This window comes from Sinohyriopsis cumingii, chromosome 5, assembly GCF_028554795.1.
Source record: "Sinohyriopsis cumingii isolate HCF-2022 chromosome 5, ASM2855479v2, whole genome shotgun sequence".
In the NCBI taxonomy this organism is placed as follows: Eukaryota; Metazoa; Mollusca; class Bivalvia; order Unionida; family Unionidae; genus Sinohyriopsis; species Sinohyriopsis cumingii.
Window position 1 is genome coordinate 129983754 of NC_142965.1, and position 15449 is coordinate 129999202.

At 37.5% G+C, this 15449-nt stretch overlaps 2 protein-coding genes across 4 annotated transcripts in view; one reads left to right on the plus strand and one right to left on the minus strand.

Moving 5' to 3' along the window:
• Nucleotides 1-12213, minus strand: LOC149800237 (small ribosomal subunit protein eS1). Its single transcript, XM_089959811.1, has 6 exons — nucleotides 12091-12213; nucleotides 8745-8848; nucleotides 5773-6086; nucleotides 4549-4631; nucleotides 2779-2888; nucleotides 1-181 (listed from the first exon to the last, which is right to left on the minus strand). Exons 1-6 carry the CDS (start codon nucleotides 12150-12152, stop codon nucleotides 63-65), a joined length of 792 nt encoding a protein of 263 aa, XP_089815937.1. The 5' UTR covers nucleotides 12153-12213; the 3' UTR covers nucleotides 1-62.
• The window catches only part of LOC149800238 (PDZ domain-containing protein 11-like), a 31345-nt gene continuing 28108 nt past the window's right edge, over nucleotides 12213-15449 (plus strand). For all 3 annotated transcript variants that reach the window (XR_016421345.1, XR_016421346.1, XM_089959812.1), the window contains exon 1: nucleotides 12213-12384. Coding sequence is in view for 1 of the 3 variants with exons in the window: in XM_089959812.1 (XP_089815938.1) it covers nucleotides 12304-12384 (81 nt within the window). In the remaining 2 variants the exon portion in view is untranslated. The remainder of the gene's footprint in view (nucleotides 12385-15449) is intronic.

Consider the following 15449-nt stretch of genomic DNA (forward strand, 5'->3'; position numbering starts at 1 on the left):
TTTCTTTCACTGTGGACTTTATTTTAATCTATGCTTTTTTTAAACGGTCCTCATGACTTGAATTACACAGACTGCAATATTGGAGGTTCATATCCCTCAGGTCTTTCCACTTTCTCGCCTGTCTCCGTGGCAGCAGGCTTGCTAGTAGTCCCTTCCCCATGCAACTCCATCAGCCTTCCCACTGCAAGAAAAGTAAAAGTTCAGTATATATGCCCTCTCATGGTCATCATTACTAGCATCAGCCATCATGTGCTGAACAAAACTCATCCGAAGATAAACCATGTTTGAACTGATATACCGATGTCATGTATTGATAGTGTAATAAACATTAATGATCCACGTATGAACTTGTCAGTGGTAAGTACACGTTGATATACTGGTTGCATTTCCAGTATGCAGATTACAGACATAGACTTCTGTTTATCTATTTATCGACAAGATAACAAAAATAATTCTAACAGACTACCTGTTGTCAGTGATTTTAATTTAATCTTTAAGGCCATTTAAGGCTGCTCCATTGCAGATGCAGGACTCACTTTGGCCACTATACCATTTGTTTTGTACTGTACTGATGTAGACCTGCCAACCCCAGCAAGACATCAATAAGACAGTCAATTGTTTTCTGTAAGTTAAATATCGTTTGATATTGCGATGTTGGCCCTATTTTGTGGCATTTCAGCATTACTTGTAAGTTTATGTAAAGACTTTCATGCCATGATTCTTTCGATCAAATCTGGCCACATTCTCATAGATGCCACCCTCCCCCCATACAAAAATACAGACGGCTTGTGACAAAAATACTGATTTTCAGGAACAAACATTGATTTTTAAAATTTGAATGCACATGTTAACTATTTACAACATATTCAACCATCAGTTAAGTATGACAGTGCCTTACATAATTATTTAATGTCAAAGATGTAGGTGTTGCACACTTATACCTTCTGGATGGGCACCATGTTCCATTCAGGTGCCCATTCAGAAGGTGCAAGAGTGCAACACACTCAGACACCGGCTGTTTATAGAAGCCATTTCCACACCCTTTTTTCTTCTTCATCATTATCGATTCCAATTTACCAAGTTTCATTGATGATCTCAATTCTGTTTGATTTTCTAGCATGCGAGTAATCCTTTGCGATCTTACTGTCTGGAAAAAGGATGCAATTAAATCGCCAGCAACACTAGTAACTGAAAGAGGAAGGTCCAGTTCTAAAAGAAATTTAATAAACTGAATTTCGATCGAATTACATCAAGGCTCTCTGCTGGTATTTATATATGTCGTAAGCGGAGGCTGAGTTGTGCATGATGAAGCAGCAAGCTGATGTTTATTAGCTTTTTCGTGCTATTGTATGTCATGGACACCTCCATGCCCAATAGCAAAACCACATTACACAATTTGCAAAACGTAAAGATGATTACACAAATCTAAACAAGATGGCACAATTATCCTTCCAGTTAAGTTGAATATTACGAAGATGAGATACAGTGACAGCGGTAACTTTGTGTGTGTTAGCCTCAGTTCTGAATGAACCAATCATACTGCAGAACTTTATTCCTATATACATGTGATACATTTCTATCAAAATGGAACTGAGTGCATGTTTGAAAATGAAAATGCCAAGGAAATTTTTTGTATTATTTTTTTTAAATTAAAAAACTTTTTTGCCAACAAATTGTACACCCGTATTCAGGTCCAAAATACGGGACAAATATGGTAAAAACAGGACACATGGCAGCTAGGCATTCTGTTAAATGATTTTAGAGTTCAATTTTTAGAACAGTGGTCATATTTGAAGATTGGCATCTTCTGAACAAATATGAAAGATCTTTCCATCAAATTCTATCGAGTGGCATTTGAGAAGTTAATGATTTTATTCTCTTTTTAGTAACGAGAGATTTTATCACAATAAGCTACATCTGAAGAGATTTAAAAAAAGCTTCATGTTGGGATGTTTTCCGTCAGATGTAGTCAAATCCTGCTGATTGATTTATGATAAATCCTTTAAGTACTTTCCTATTTTTCGTAATGGTGGTCATATTTGATGAATGATCAGCATCGCTGGAACAAATATTAAAGAGCTTATGCCAGAATAATTTCTTTCACATCTGATCAATTTCTGCACAAGTTTTTCAGAAGTCACTAGTTTTTTTTATATAAAAAAAATAAACATCAGCTAAATTTGACAGTGGACCATGCCATTAGCTAATCTGGCATTACAGAGTGACTAGGACAAAACAATGAATAAATACCAATATTCTGAGACATGAATCGTAGTACACGATTGTACTACGATTGTATACATGCTTGCTTTATATATTTTTCCAAAGTTATATCCTGATTCTGGTATAGCCAATGTCAGTTAAAAGTTTTCATCATTTCCTGCACGTACAAGACCAACTTGAGACAAAATCTGAGCTGTTCTATGGTGTAACTTGTTTAATAACATCCTTCTAAAATCGGAGCTGTTGTGAGTAGGGATGGATGGGTACTCGTGTCAGCTGGATTTTGTACTACCTAGAAACGTGATCTTGCCAGGATGCCCCCCCCCCCCCCCCCCGCAATAATGGTGATGTGCGTATCATGCGTGGAAACCAGACAAAATGGAAGTGGTGAAACCTGACCCAGCTGGATACCTTGCAAAATTGTATTATATATTCAACCCTTGTTATGAGGATGGTATAACTTGTTAAAATTTGTAACAATCTGAGCTGCTTTATGTATGGAGGAACTTTATAGAAGATGTTTGTTTATCAAATAAATGTAAAATTTAAACTCACAGTCAAATTTGGGTTTCTTAAGGACCTTGACTTTTCTTATGAAAACATCATGCAGGGGGTAGATGCCTTGACTGGCCTTCTCAATGTCCTTCCCAATACTGTCCGGGATCCTGGAAAGCAAACATACTGATGTAGGGCAAGCATACTAACCATAAACTGAAGAAACAGATCAGCATCAATCTCTGCACTGATATCAGTCATTTAGACACATTACAAATTCTATGGACCATTAGTCACAGCCCACATGTAAATCATTCACTATTGCCCATGAAATGTGAAGCTTATTTCCACATTTTTCAACGGCACAATGTTTTATATAAAGCACATATTAATTAGTTAGGCTTGGTGGGGTTCAATGCTATTTTTAAGTACAAGACAGGCTTTACATGGCAGTCAGTATATTTGACACATGTAAATGAAAATTTTCTGAACTTAATAATAATTTTCTATTCAAATGTTTTTCTCTCACTAGAAATTAAAGAATCTTGGTTACATTCCTACACCTTGGGTTGCAAACTCAGAATCCCACTCAGTCAACAGCATAGGAAAAGAGTATCAATTAAAACTGCCAAGTACAGGGTTAGCATACCTGTAACGTTGATTACCATGCCTCTGATCTAGTCAATGTTAATTACATTGCTTCTGATCTCATCAATGTTGACCACCCAACCTCTGATCTAGTCAATGTTAATTACCCTGCCTCTGATCTAGTCAATGTTGACGGCCCTGCTTCTGATCTAGTCAATGTTGACCACCCAACCTCTGATCTGTCAATGTTAATTACCCTGCCTCTGATTTAGTCAATGGTTGATGTTTTCTACAGAACCAAAGGCTGCATTTGCAAGAACCAGTCTATATTGTCACAATCATATCCTTATCACTTCAACTGATGGGGGCATAATGCTGATTAATTCCCCTCTTGAATGCCACCCCCACCCCAAATCATGGCTATGTTAGAAGGGCCAAATAATTGTCATGGGGATCCAAAAAAGTTGTAGATTTTAAATTTGAAAACAAAACAAGTCTGATATCATTGACCAACTCAAACTTCAGTAGAAAACTAATTTCTTTTTTTTTGAGTTAACATGTTCATTCAACTACCAAATGGAGTATAAAATTCTTTGCCAAATCTGCCTCAATGTTAAGACATATTCACATGCAAAGTTTGGTTAAAAGGGTGGGCAGATAGAGATGCACTGAATAGAGATTTGATGAACTACTGAATGAATAGCCAAAAAGTGTGATATCCAATGCTGCAAGCAAAGCTTTTAGGAATTTTTCTCGGGAGGACTTTAGGGTAGTGACAAATTCGTGCCATTTATACAGCTGTGTTCAATTCTGCAAGTGAGTCTCCATATTAATTAAAGTGAAGAAATGGACATGGGATCTCCATGTATAACAGGTACCTTCCAGTGTCAAAAACAGTCCTCTGGAATGCAGCCTGAAGAAATGTTTAGCTTGAAATAAAATGAAACTTACTTTCATAGAAAATGTTAAATCTAATCAAAATCAAGCTCCCCATTATAATGTAGATCCAACAGACACCAACAGCATCATGCTCTGCTTACTTTTAGACCCATCGATCAAGCTACAGCTTTCCTAAACTTAAAGTGAAAAATGTCACTTTCAACACGCAGTTCTGATAGGCTACTAATAAAAAGTGGACACGGAATCCATATAATAGATAGGTCTACTTGTACAGATATAGCATTAATCAGACAAAGCAAATGTAATGCTTATCGGACCAAAAAAAACGTCTGGAATACTCACAACTTGTTGACAACCTCCTTCATATCATTTGACGAGACCTCTCTTGTGATTATTTCAACCATCTTTTTCCTGATGGCCCTGACCTAAAAATATTAACAAAAAAAGTTTATTACCAGAGCAAGCTATGGATCTCTCGTCTGTAGCAAAAACAAATGAACTTTTGAAACTGATAAAATTATTGAAATTAGTATAATACACCAGACAAGTTTTGAACATAAAAAAGAAAATAAAGCCAAATAATGAGAAAGAATTGACAACTTCTGTGAAAATCTGCACAAATGGTACATTTGAGTATATTGGTCATATTTAATATTTAAAAAATTCAGTTGTCCTAGAGGTCGTAAAGGGTTTTTCTGCTTGTTGTAGTAGTGACCATATCTGATGACAGTTTAGCAACATTTAAGCAAAATTAAAAGATCTTCATTCCAGGATGCTTTCTTTCCAATTTTTCCTCAGAAACTTTTAACTCTTGGTTTAGTAATAGTTTTATCTGGATGTTTTCAATTTGGTCCGATGCTGATGCAGTGAATGAGATGTAAACAGCTATTGATAACAGAGGAAAAACCATACATCAAGCTACCTTTGTCTTATGGCTAGGTAAGATCAACATGCACAAACCTCTGGCTTACATAAATACCACCCATTCAAGTGAGCTTGAATTTTGAATATTTGAGCATGAAATCAAAAGGATTCCTTATCCCAAGTACAAGGCAGCCACAAAGTTGGTAATTGAAGAACTCAAAAATTATTGCTCAGAAATGAAATTAGCAACAGAGAGATGACAGAGAACAAAATATACTCTGCCTTATGGAAGGTGTATACAAATAAAATTTAAAATGCATATGGACTGCAATGACAGCAAATAATGTTACTGTGTGGAACCACCACCTTACTTTAATAAATTAAAATAAAAACCCAAACATTGCGACTGAATAAATAATTTAAAATTTACAAATATGTAATTTTAATAGAAATATACACTCATCTAACAAGAAAAAAAAAATCAATACAAAAAAATAAAATACAAATGGACTAAACATTTTCTAAGCAACTGATGCATCTAAGACATATGTTCAACACAATTCATACAGAATGTGGATGTTACATATCAACATAAAGCCAAGTTTTCATGATGAAAGTGTGAATGGAAAGGGAAATCACTTTGGGACTTGATCAATGAAACTATCATTAACAAAGTTTGCCACCAGTCATTAAATAGCAAACCTGTGTGTGTTGTGCATAACAGGTCTTCTTGACTTGGTAAGGCTTTTTCTTGGTGAAACCTATACAGAACATCCTAAGCAGATATCCGTCCGTGGTTTTGACATCTATGTGTGCCTCGATCAAAGTCTGCCACTTCTTTACCATAGAGCACAGCTTATCACGGGTCAAATCCATCCCATGGAAGTTTGTCAACACGTTACGACCCTGAACTTCCTCTGCCATCAATTTGAATTTCCTGAATGTGATCTCATCATTCTGCAAGTCAGCAAGTGAAATCTCGAAGACACGACCCTTCAAACCATCAGAAGCAATCTCTGCAAGATAGAAGTAAATATAGAAATATCTGAACAAATAACGTCTGCAGAATGTGGCATCTTGCAAGCACAACATGCTGTAATCTATCCAGATTCTTGCTTGCAAATTTGTGCAAAATTTTAATGATGCAAAAGCTCTAGCCTTCAAAGAGTGATGGGTCTCCCCAATTGCTAACAAAGAAGGGCTCCATCACGTCCCACGAACTAAAAGGGTCTTCCAAACCCAACAATAACTATTTCAACAACAACAAAAAGTCCCTTGAAGGGAGTTGTACTCTACAAGGCACAAAGAATATTCATATCAGTCTTTTAACTGTACTGTGTTGAAACCATCTCAAATATTTCGCAGTGATACAATTTTCAAATTATCTGCAGTGGTAGACATACTGGCTGTCTGACATCAAAATTTTCACAACAGCATTTGTTGCAGTTGTATGGAATGTATGACTGACATTTTCCTTTAGGACCAGCTTGATATCACAAGAAACCCACACCTATTTCAATTGTACCATACATTTGGGAGGATAATGGAGATAATACTATCCTGGCTGTAAGTTTTAAAGTGCCCTTTCTGGAAGAAAAATACATTGCCCTCTTTCAGTTCTGGGGGAAACAATCAAGTGCCAGTGTTTACTCCAACTTTCCGCGAAATAAAATGTTTGATGTTCTTTGCATTTTTGGAGGGGCCTTGCATACTACTTTATCATTTACTTGTTTACTGGAGGCCCCAGCTGGTATAGGGTTCCAAGGTGCTCACCTTTACAAATCATTGACATCTCATCTCTACAGAGGTCTTGCTAGGATTAGGAGTCAAGGACTCATATTTTGGGAAAAACAGGAGTCCCACCAGCAAAAGTTGCAGTCCCCTACCAGAAGCATATTTGGCATATCTGAAATGGCTAAATTTCCAGGTTAGTAGAACCATTGGTTGTCACAGAGTTTATTTTTCAACTTCTTGACACCACTGACATATAGCTGTTTTGTCCATGAGAGTAAGAGTGAATTGTCAGGCCAAGGAAAGGTCTTATTCCAAGCACCAGGCTAGTCACCATATATCCAAGCGATCTATCAGTTTTAGCAACTTTAGTACTCTGCTATATTTCATTACAATGTTCCTCAATTTGCCATTTAACCCCAAAATACTTATCCAAATTTGCAACAGCATTTTGTCCAACTCTCAACATGTCTTGATTTCGAGGTCACATGCACTACTTATCTGGCTACACTTGGAAACAAACACAAAAATGAATGCTAAAGTTGTTCATTTGATGTACTCTTATACACAAGTACATGACTGGGTCTTTTTGCCTCTGAATTCAGTCATTGTAAATAACTGCATATTTTCTCACCACTCAGCTAGTCAAGTCTTTGAACTTGCCGCCAAGCTATTAGGTCATATTCTTCTGATGTACTCTAACAATGACAACATGTACATCTGAAGTCCTTTCAGCCACTGAATTTTCTCATGGTAAATATCAGCACATCTAAAATGATCAATTGACCTACATATTTTTCCACTCAGCAGATGGTTGATGCAGGACAGGCAAGCACTTGAATTTGCCGTCCAGCAATCACATGCATATGGAGAACGCCTGCATAAGTGATTTTCTTTGTCCCAGTTAAAACATTTTCATCCGAATACACCTGATTACGCATTTCCGAGACCTCTGCTACCATTGCGGGTTTAAGTCTTGGTATGTGAGAAAGCTTGCCAGTGGTATCTCATGGGTTGGTGGTTTTTCCTGTGGCTTTCCAGGGTTAGAAAGAACAACTTGTTTACTGCATCCTAACAATTATGAACAGGCAAAAGTTCCTACAAATGTATTCAAACTGAAATAATGTTTATACATGCAGTACCTTAATTAAGCACGGTTTATTTAAATTTACTAAACAGTTGTTAACAAAATTAACTTTTTTCCATTCTGTAATTTTGAAACCTACCTTTTAGACACTATGCATTCTGCTGTTCTATCATTTACAGCAGTGGTTCAAGATTCCTGAGTGGATTCCCCACTACGGTCATCATTAACTTTGTTTCATGTGATCTCTAAAATACATTATATTACATCATCAGCTATTAAATGACAAATATTCCACACACAAAAAAGTAAAACATTCTTTACAATCCATTTTCCACCACAGCACAAAGTAATCTTGATCAATGAAAAGCTTGTCACATATCCAAGTTATAAAATCAAGCATCCCAAACAAGACCATCTCAGAATGCAGTCAAGCTAGCAAATGTCATAGGTTTTGCTTGATTCATACATTTCATGTGCAGTTTTAACATTATTTTCATACATTTCATATGCAGTTTTAACATTATTTTCTATTCATGTCAAGGATATGGGTATGTGAACTGAGTGCTTTTACTAAAGTCATGCCAAGGCAACCAACCAATGACGGGCAATGAACCAGACCAGAACCTGCATTGTCTGATGCTCTACCAATTGTGCCTCCACAGTAGCAATTTTTGAAAGCTCTTTTTCTTGTGCACTTTTCACGATCCATTACAGACTAATTCCAATTTTAATACCGAAATATAGCTCACTGGCATGGCCTGGAGAAAACACTGGAATTGTAAACAGAATTTGCCAGTGATTAAACCTTCAATATTTTCTGCCAAGATACCATCAAACATTTGTAATCTGGACATACTTGTTCCTTGTGTCCTGGTGACAAGGGTCTTGCCAATCTGGCGGATGTTGAACATGCTAGGAGCTTTAACATCATACCAGTCTTTCTTGGTGAAAGGGTCCACTCTGAAAAATTACAACAAAAGCAGAGGTCAAGTCAAATCCTGCAACTTGATCAGTGGAACCAGCTCCAAGCAGCCGTTTCACTTTTTAAGCAGACACTGCAAAAAAACTAAATCATTAAATAATTAATATTGCATTATAGCGGTAAATCCATTCATCAACACTCTACATGTTCAAAATTTTTACAATCATCTTTCATGACAAGCCCCTCCCCCAACGAAAAGTATTTCTGGTTGCACTGGATATAAAGTAGGGTGGGAAGAAGTTTTTCTTAATTAATTAATGAATAGTATATGTAATGTACCAAGTGCTTCAAGAACTGGGCCAAACTGGCTCAATTACATGCACATATCAATTTTAGGAATTGTATTTTTATTTTTAAATTTTGTTTTACCCTAGAGGAAAAGACATCTTTGCTAGCCAAGGTTTAGCTATGATAACCCTACTAACACATTAGCGGATCGAACAGATTTATTGGTGTATTGTCCTAGTGACATCTATTGGATTTCACGAGTTGCCTCCCTTAGTAATTCCAACTAACCAATAGTATGAGTACATCGGCAGAAAATGGAGGAGGCAATTGACCTAAAAAGGATACTTTCAAAATGTAACATCGACAGGATGACTATGTACCAACCATTACAAGTTTATCTGAATGAAATGTGTTTGTGCAAATACGGACCGGCAGTGGAAAATGGCTTATTTATGAGTCTATTCAAGTTCTGTACTCCCCATGTCTAGATAATGTTGTTGTCGGATTCAGCGGCAATTTTCAGCACACGATAGGCTATACATGACGGCCAGTATTAATGGTGGAGGATGAACCCGGGAAAACCCCAGAAAGAACCACTGACCAACGAGGAGCTATTGGCAAGCTTTCTCACATACCCACATTGGCTGAATCCAAGACTCGAAACCCACGCAGACAGAGGTGAGATGACAGTGATCCATAACAGAGAGTGCTTTAGACCACTCGGCCACTCGGGGTCCTTGTCTAGATCATGTAAGAATAGTTTAAATTTGAACTACGCTTTTCTACAAAGTAAAAGTCAATGTTTTTACAAAAGAAATGGACCTGTTTTCAAGTTTCATTGACCTACATTTCATTTGGCTGGAAAGCGACAAAAGCCGGGAATGCCAAAATTGGGTCAAGTTAAAATATTCTTTAATGACATGAATAAAAATATATTATGCCTATTGGAACTGTAAGCAACATTTCATCTGGTTCAAGAAACATATCCTCTACATGAACCTACTTATACATACTTCGGCACACCTAGACTACCATCGCATTGCAACAAATTCAAATGTATGTCAATGTAATATGACGATTCATCCCTTTGCTAGTGTCAGATTTTGATGCTGTTGTTCTAGGGTTTAACGCCATTTAACAGCACAAGATGGGCTATACATGGTGGCCAGTATAACTGGTGGAGGAAGAACCTTGGAAAACCCACCGACCTATGAGAAGTTACTGGTAGGCTTTCCCATGTACCCACGCTAGCCGAGCTTGGGACTCGAACCCACGCAGCCAGAGGTGAGATGGCAGTGATCTGGAACGGTGAGCGCTTAAGACCACTCGGGGCCCCATCAGATTTTTATTCCATGTGGATAAAAACAGCACAGCAAGTATATTAATTACATATCAATTTGTGGAAGAATGTTGATATGGGCTGCGAAGTGAGATAATCCAGAAACGTTTGACTACTTGTTCCAATGTCAACAGACATTGGAACACGCTATGCAAGACCATTCTTTGGGAAGCAAGACATAGCACTAAAACATAAATAATGTAATACGTCTTACATTGAAGGACTAAAACATTATGACTTTTCTTTGTAGAAACGCGTTAGTTATTTTAGTTGTCAGTTGTGTGAAATACTCCTGAAAATTTTACTTTCATACCGATGTTAGTCAACATCAAAACATGCTACACAGCGCCATTAGTTAGGCTGTAAGACCTTGACGCCCACAACATAAATATCAGCGTCAAGGTCTTACATGTAGGACTATAGTCTGATAATACAAGCCAGTTTGTTTGCAAATACCCCTACCGATTTAAATAATGGAAACCTTTGTGATAAAAAGTGTAAGGAACTTAGTCAATTCATTCACTGATTTATAATTTCTAACCTGACTCTGAGTAGAGTGGCCCTAACACTGTTACCTTATGTGCATTTCATGCTTAATGGAAGTTTTCAGTGCAATAGACGGACATGCTCGGATCCATTTCCAGTTTCTGGACAAGTCCATTTTCAGCAAAGGGGTCTATCAAGACTACAGATGTACATACACAAGTCGTGCTTCCAATATTTACAATGCCGAATCAAGCAATGGAAAATGACAACTACGCTTTTCATGTGGATTTAACAAGCGGTTTAATTTCTATGTTCATGTATGCAGAGGGATATAATTCCAAACTCTCAACGTTATGTAGTTTATGCAATTATTCAGCATTTGCCGAACGGGATGAACTACGTCATTAAGTTGTCTTATGGAAATAAACTAACCTACAGTATACGCAATATGGCGCCGTGTTAGTATGGAAAGTCCGTTAAGCATGAAATGGTGCATGGGATGCCAGCATTAGTGCCATTCTGGTCAGTCAGGTTAGAAATTATAAATCAATTATTCAATTGACTTAGTTCTGTGCCCTTTTTATCACATTAAACGTTCTCGTTTTTGAAATCGGTAGCGGGGTACGAACAAACGAGTTTGTATTATCAGACTATAGTATTATCAGACTATAGTATTATAGGACAAGGCAGACGTTTTACATTGTAGGACTATGTCAACGTCTTACACTTTCGGACTAAAATCTTACCGACACTGACCAGGATAATTTAACAATCACATCACATAGGCCTAGTTAAGATGAATTCACATTTAATAGGCCCAATATATTACCAACTGAAATACAGTACTTGTTAGCGATTACAAAGAATCTAGAACCGATAAATGCAGTTTTCATGATAGCTGCCTAAATTTTAAAATTACCCATTGCTTTTCATTAATTTCCCGTTGCCTTATATGGTTAAATTGAGTCACTAACCCATCACAACAGCTTTCTACTTTTCAAAGGTGCAGAGATACATGATATGGTTAACTTGGTGTAAATCGCCGATACCACAAGTAATGTTTATCCGGTTCAATCGCAGTAGCACGAACAACATCAACACACTCTATTGTGATGTAATCATAATTCAATTCTTAAACAAAAGAAAAAGCAGATTTATATTACGTACACTTTTTTCTTAGCACCCTTTTTTCCACCTTTAGTAAGCCTCTTATTTTTTCCGACTGCCATGTTTCATGTACGAGGCAAAAGAGGAAGTTCACACCGGAAGCTCAATTGAGACTCCGCGGATTTCATCGTAGGAACTATTTGGTTCGCCATATTGTTATGGTGGAAATCGAAACAATTAAACCATACAGTGTGTACCGTGTACGTAACTCGCATGGGATCAAACGTAAAAGATCTAATAAGCGCTCGCCTGCCACCCTATGAATATCCTCCTCCCTGGATACCGCCTCATGAAGTAAAACCATCTCTCTCTATCTCTCTCTCTCTCTGTCTCTCTCTCTCTCTCTCAGTCTTTAGACATTTGCAGCACACCAGAGACCACAGGCACGTATAGTTGCTTAGAATGTACTTAAACACATATATTATGCATATTATATGGCAATTTAGTATTATTATTATTATTGTATAATACATGTGTATGAGTAAAATGTAAGCAACTTTATTGGTCTCTGTTCAAAACAGGTAATCAAGTAATGGCTAGTATTTACCATCCAGTCGTACTCGCCATGTTCTTAGTGAAGTGCTTGAGTCTGAGAATATTCTGTTCTAACAGCATGAAGCATTTAGATATTTTTTTCTTTGACAGTTACCAGTGTGTGTGTGTGTGTGATTTGGATTTTAACATAACTTTGACAATTTTTTCAGTCATATCGCTACGATGTCTGTAGTGTGGCAGTTTATAGTGATGTCTAGTACTGGGGCATCATGCCGCAGACATGTAGCATAATGTCCCACCCAGTCACATTATCCTGACACCAGGCCAACCAGTCCTAACACTAACCTCTTAATGCTAAGCGCCAAGTGAGGCAGATGTTAGTTCTATTTTTATTAGTCTTTGATAAGACTTGGCCGGGGTTTGGACCCATGACCTCCCGCTTCAGAGGCGGACACTACATTTACCAGTAATGCTGTCCAGAAATTGCACAGAAACACAGGTTACAAAAACTGTCTTATTATCTTGATGATTGGGGTAAACAATTAGAAATGGGTGACCATGTTTTGTATTAGACTGTGAAAAATGCTTTTGACACTGTCCACCACTGAATTGTCAGAGAGAATATTATTTATTTAATTGCCTGCAAAAGTCAACACTGAATTTACTATTCTTTTTTATGTTTTAAATGTCCATTAAATCCACTGACAGGTATTAAGCTTTGACTGTGAACTGATGCCTTCACTTTGCCTCCCAAAACCAAGTGGAAATTTGTGCTAATTTCATCCTATCCTTTGAGGATTTTGTTATTTTCTTATATTTTAGGACTTATTTTACAGATGGTATACTTTGTTTTTTTTTTAAGCCTTAATTAAGAGCATTTTTTGCCTATGTTGACTTAGTTTGTGTTCTCAGCATGGTCTACATGGTTACATTGTAGCTGAATGTTTGAAATTTGTGTTTAACACCCCTGGTATAGCATGTATTGCTGACTTTGTTAATATAGTTAACTTTTAATTTCTTCTTTCTTTTTTTTTCTTTTGTCATTGCAGAATTTACAATGTTAATGAAGTGAACTTAGTGCAAGACATTCAGTTGAGGATTCTCATTACTCACACTTCACCTGTACAAACTTTACTTTGTTGGCTAACTTCAGCATGTGTGCTGATTGGTCAGAGACTACATGGTGGACAGTAGGAACACTGAAGAAGAAAAAAACAGGTTGTGATGTGGAAAACCAAAGACAAAGAATACTGATGTTTAGAACATTCACCCTAAAACTAAGTCTTTTGCCATTCTGTATGGGGATACCATTGGAGCTCTTCCCCCAATAATGATACATCAGACATTTCCTATTGCTACTGTTTATATCAAGGGAATTGGAGGACACTGTGACTTCTCTACCATCTACACCATTTCTGGAGTTGCAAGTGAGTCGTTTGAGTCAGCAAGCAACAACAGAGATGATTAGTTCTGGCCAATTTTTCCCTGGCTTTCTGTCTTCTGTTTTGAGAATTTTGGAACTGTATGAGTTTCCAACCAATCCTAGGCAACCTAGTGGGCATAAGTCCTACTGCGTGTCCATGCATGGCCTTTAGGCCTGTAAGTCCAGACACATAGGGTTGATAAATGACATTTTTGTTTTCAATGGCATATCGTCCTTGCATCAAGTAAGAGCCATGGAATATTAACTTTATGGGGGTACTTATTGATAGATCTGCCTGTTTGGCTGTCATTACTACTTTTCTGGCAGTGCCACTGTCTGTATGTTGACACCTTCAGCAGTGACTGATTTTGATTTTGACAAGTGATCCATACCAACAACTACATTTTCTTAATGCAATTAGCCATCATGGCTTACCTTCTTGAACAGGGGCCCTGAGTGGCCGAGTGGTCTAAAGTACTCTCTGTCTGGGATCACTGCTATCTCACCTCTGTCTGTGTGGGTTCGAGTCTTGGGATCAGCAAATGTGGATATGTGAGAAAGCTTGCTGGTAGCTTCTCGTGGGTCGGGGGTTCTTCCTCCACCATTAATACTGGCCGCCATGTATAGCCTATCTTGTGCTGAAAAATGGCGATAAACCCTATAACAACAACAACCTTCTTGAACAGTAATGTGACAGTCTTAGAGATGATGACTGTGCCTATTCTATGCCTCCAGGTATTATCTGAATATTGTTGTTGATTCCAACAAGGACTACCCACATACTGAGTATGGGGATGAACCTTATCATAGTTCCTGCTTAGGTCTCATCGTGGAAGTGATTGACTAAAGCTTTAGACAGCATTAGAGGAAATTTATCTGGTGAATGTCTGCATCCCCCCACTGGCATATGTGGTAAAGGCCTCAGTCGATATTGATAACAAGGAACATCTTTACTTTCTTCAGTTTTTAACTGCATTATCAAGGAAATTGCTGAGAGACTGTCTGCCAAGATCAGTGAACCTGGCAATTCCAAAGATCAGTGAACCAGGCAATTTCAAAAATCAGGGAACCAGGCAATTTCAAAAAATCAGTGAATCTGGCATTTCCAAAGATCTGTGAACCAGGCAATTTAAAAAAATCAGTGAATCTGGCATTTCCAAAGATCTGTGAACCAGGCAGTTCCAAAGCCTTTTATTTCTGTGAGTCAACTACAAGTATACTTTGCATTCTGCTGGTATAAGACCCATTCTTGTGCCTTTTCTTTAGATCTCACATTGTTAGATAAAAATTAAAAATTATGCTGCAGTTAATCTGACTTTGCCTGCACACTATACAGTCAATACGGATGGTCTAAGTGGTTAGAGCATCCACCTTGGATGGAGGAGCTACAAGTTTGAACCCCAGCCGAGCCATAGCACAGACATATAAAAAAAAAGTGGTA

What these genes read in the sequence shown, in the direction of transcription:
- LOC149800237 (XM_089959811.1), bottom strand. Translation starts at nt 12,152, where the DNA reads ATGGCAGTCGGAAAAAATAAGAGGCTTACTAAAGGTGGAAAAAAGGGT. An exon ending in AAGGGTGCTAAGAAAAAAGT is followed by an intron (nt 8,849 to 12,090) that starts GTACGTAATATA and finishes GTAATTTTTCAG; the next exon opens with AGTGGACCCTTTCACCAAGA. An exon ending in GTTATGCACAACACACACAG is followed by an intron (nt 4,632 to 5,772) that starts GTTTGCTATTTA and finishes TAATATTTTTAG; the next exon opens with GTCAGGGCCATCAGGAAAAA.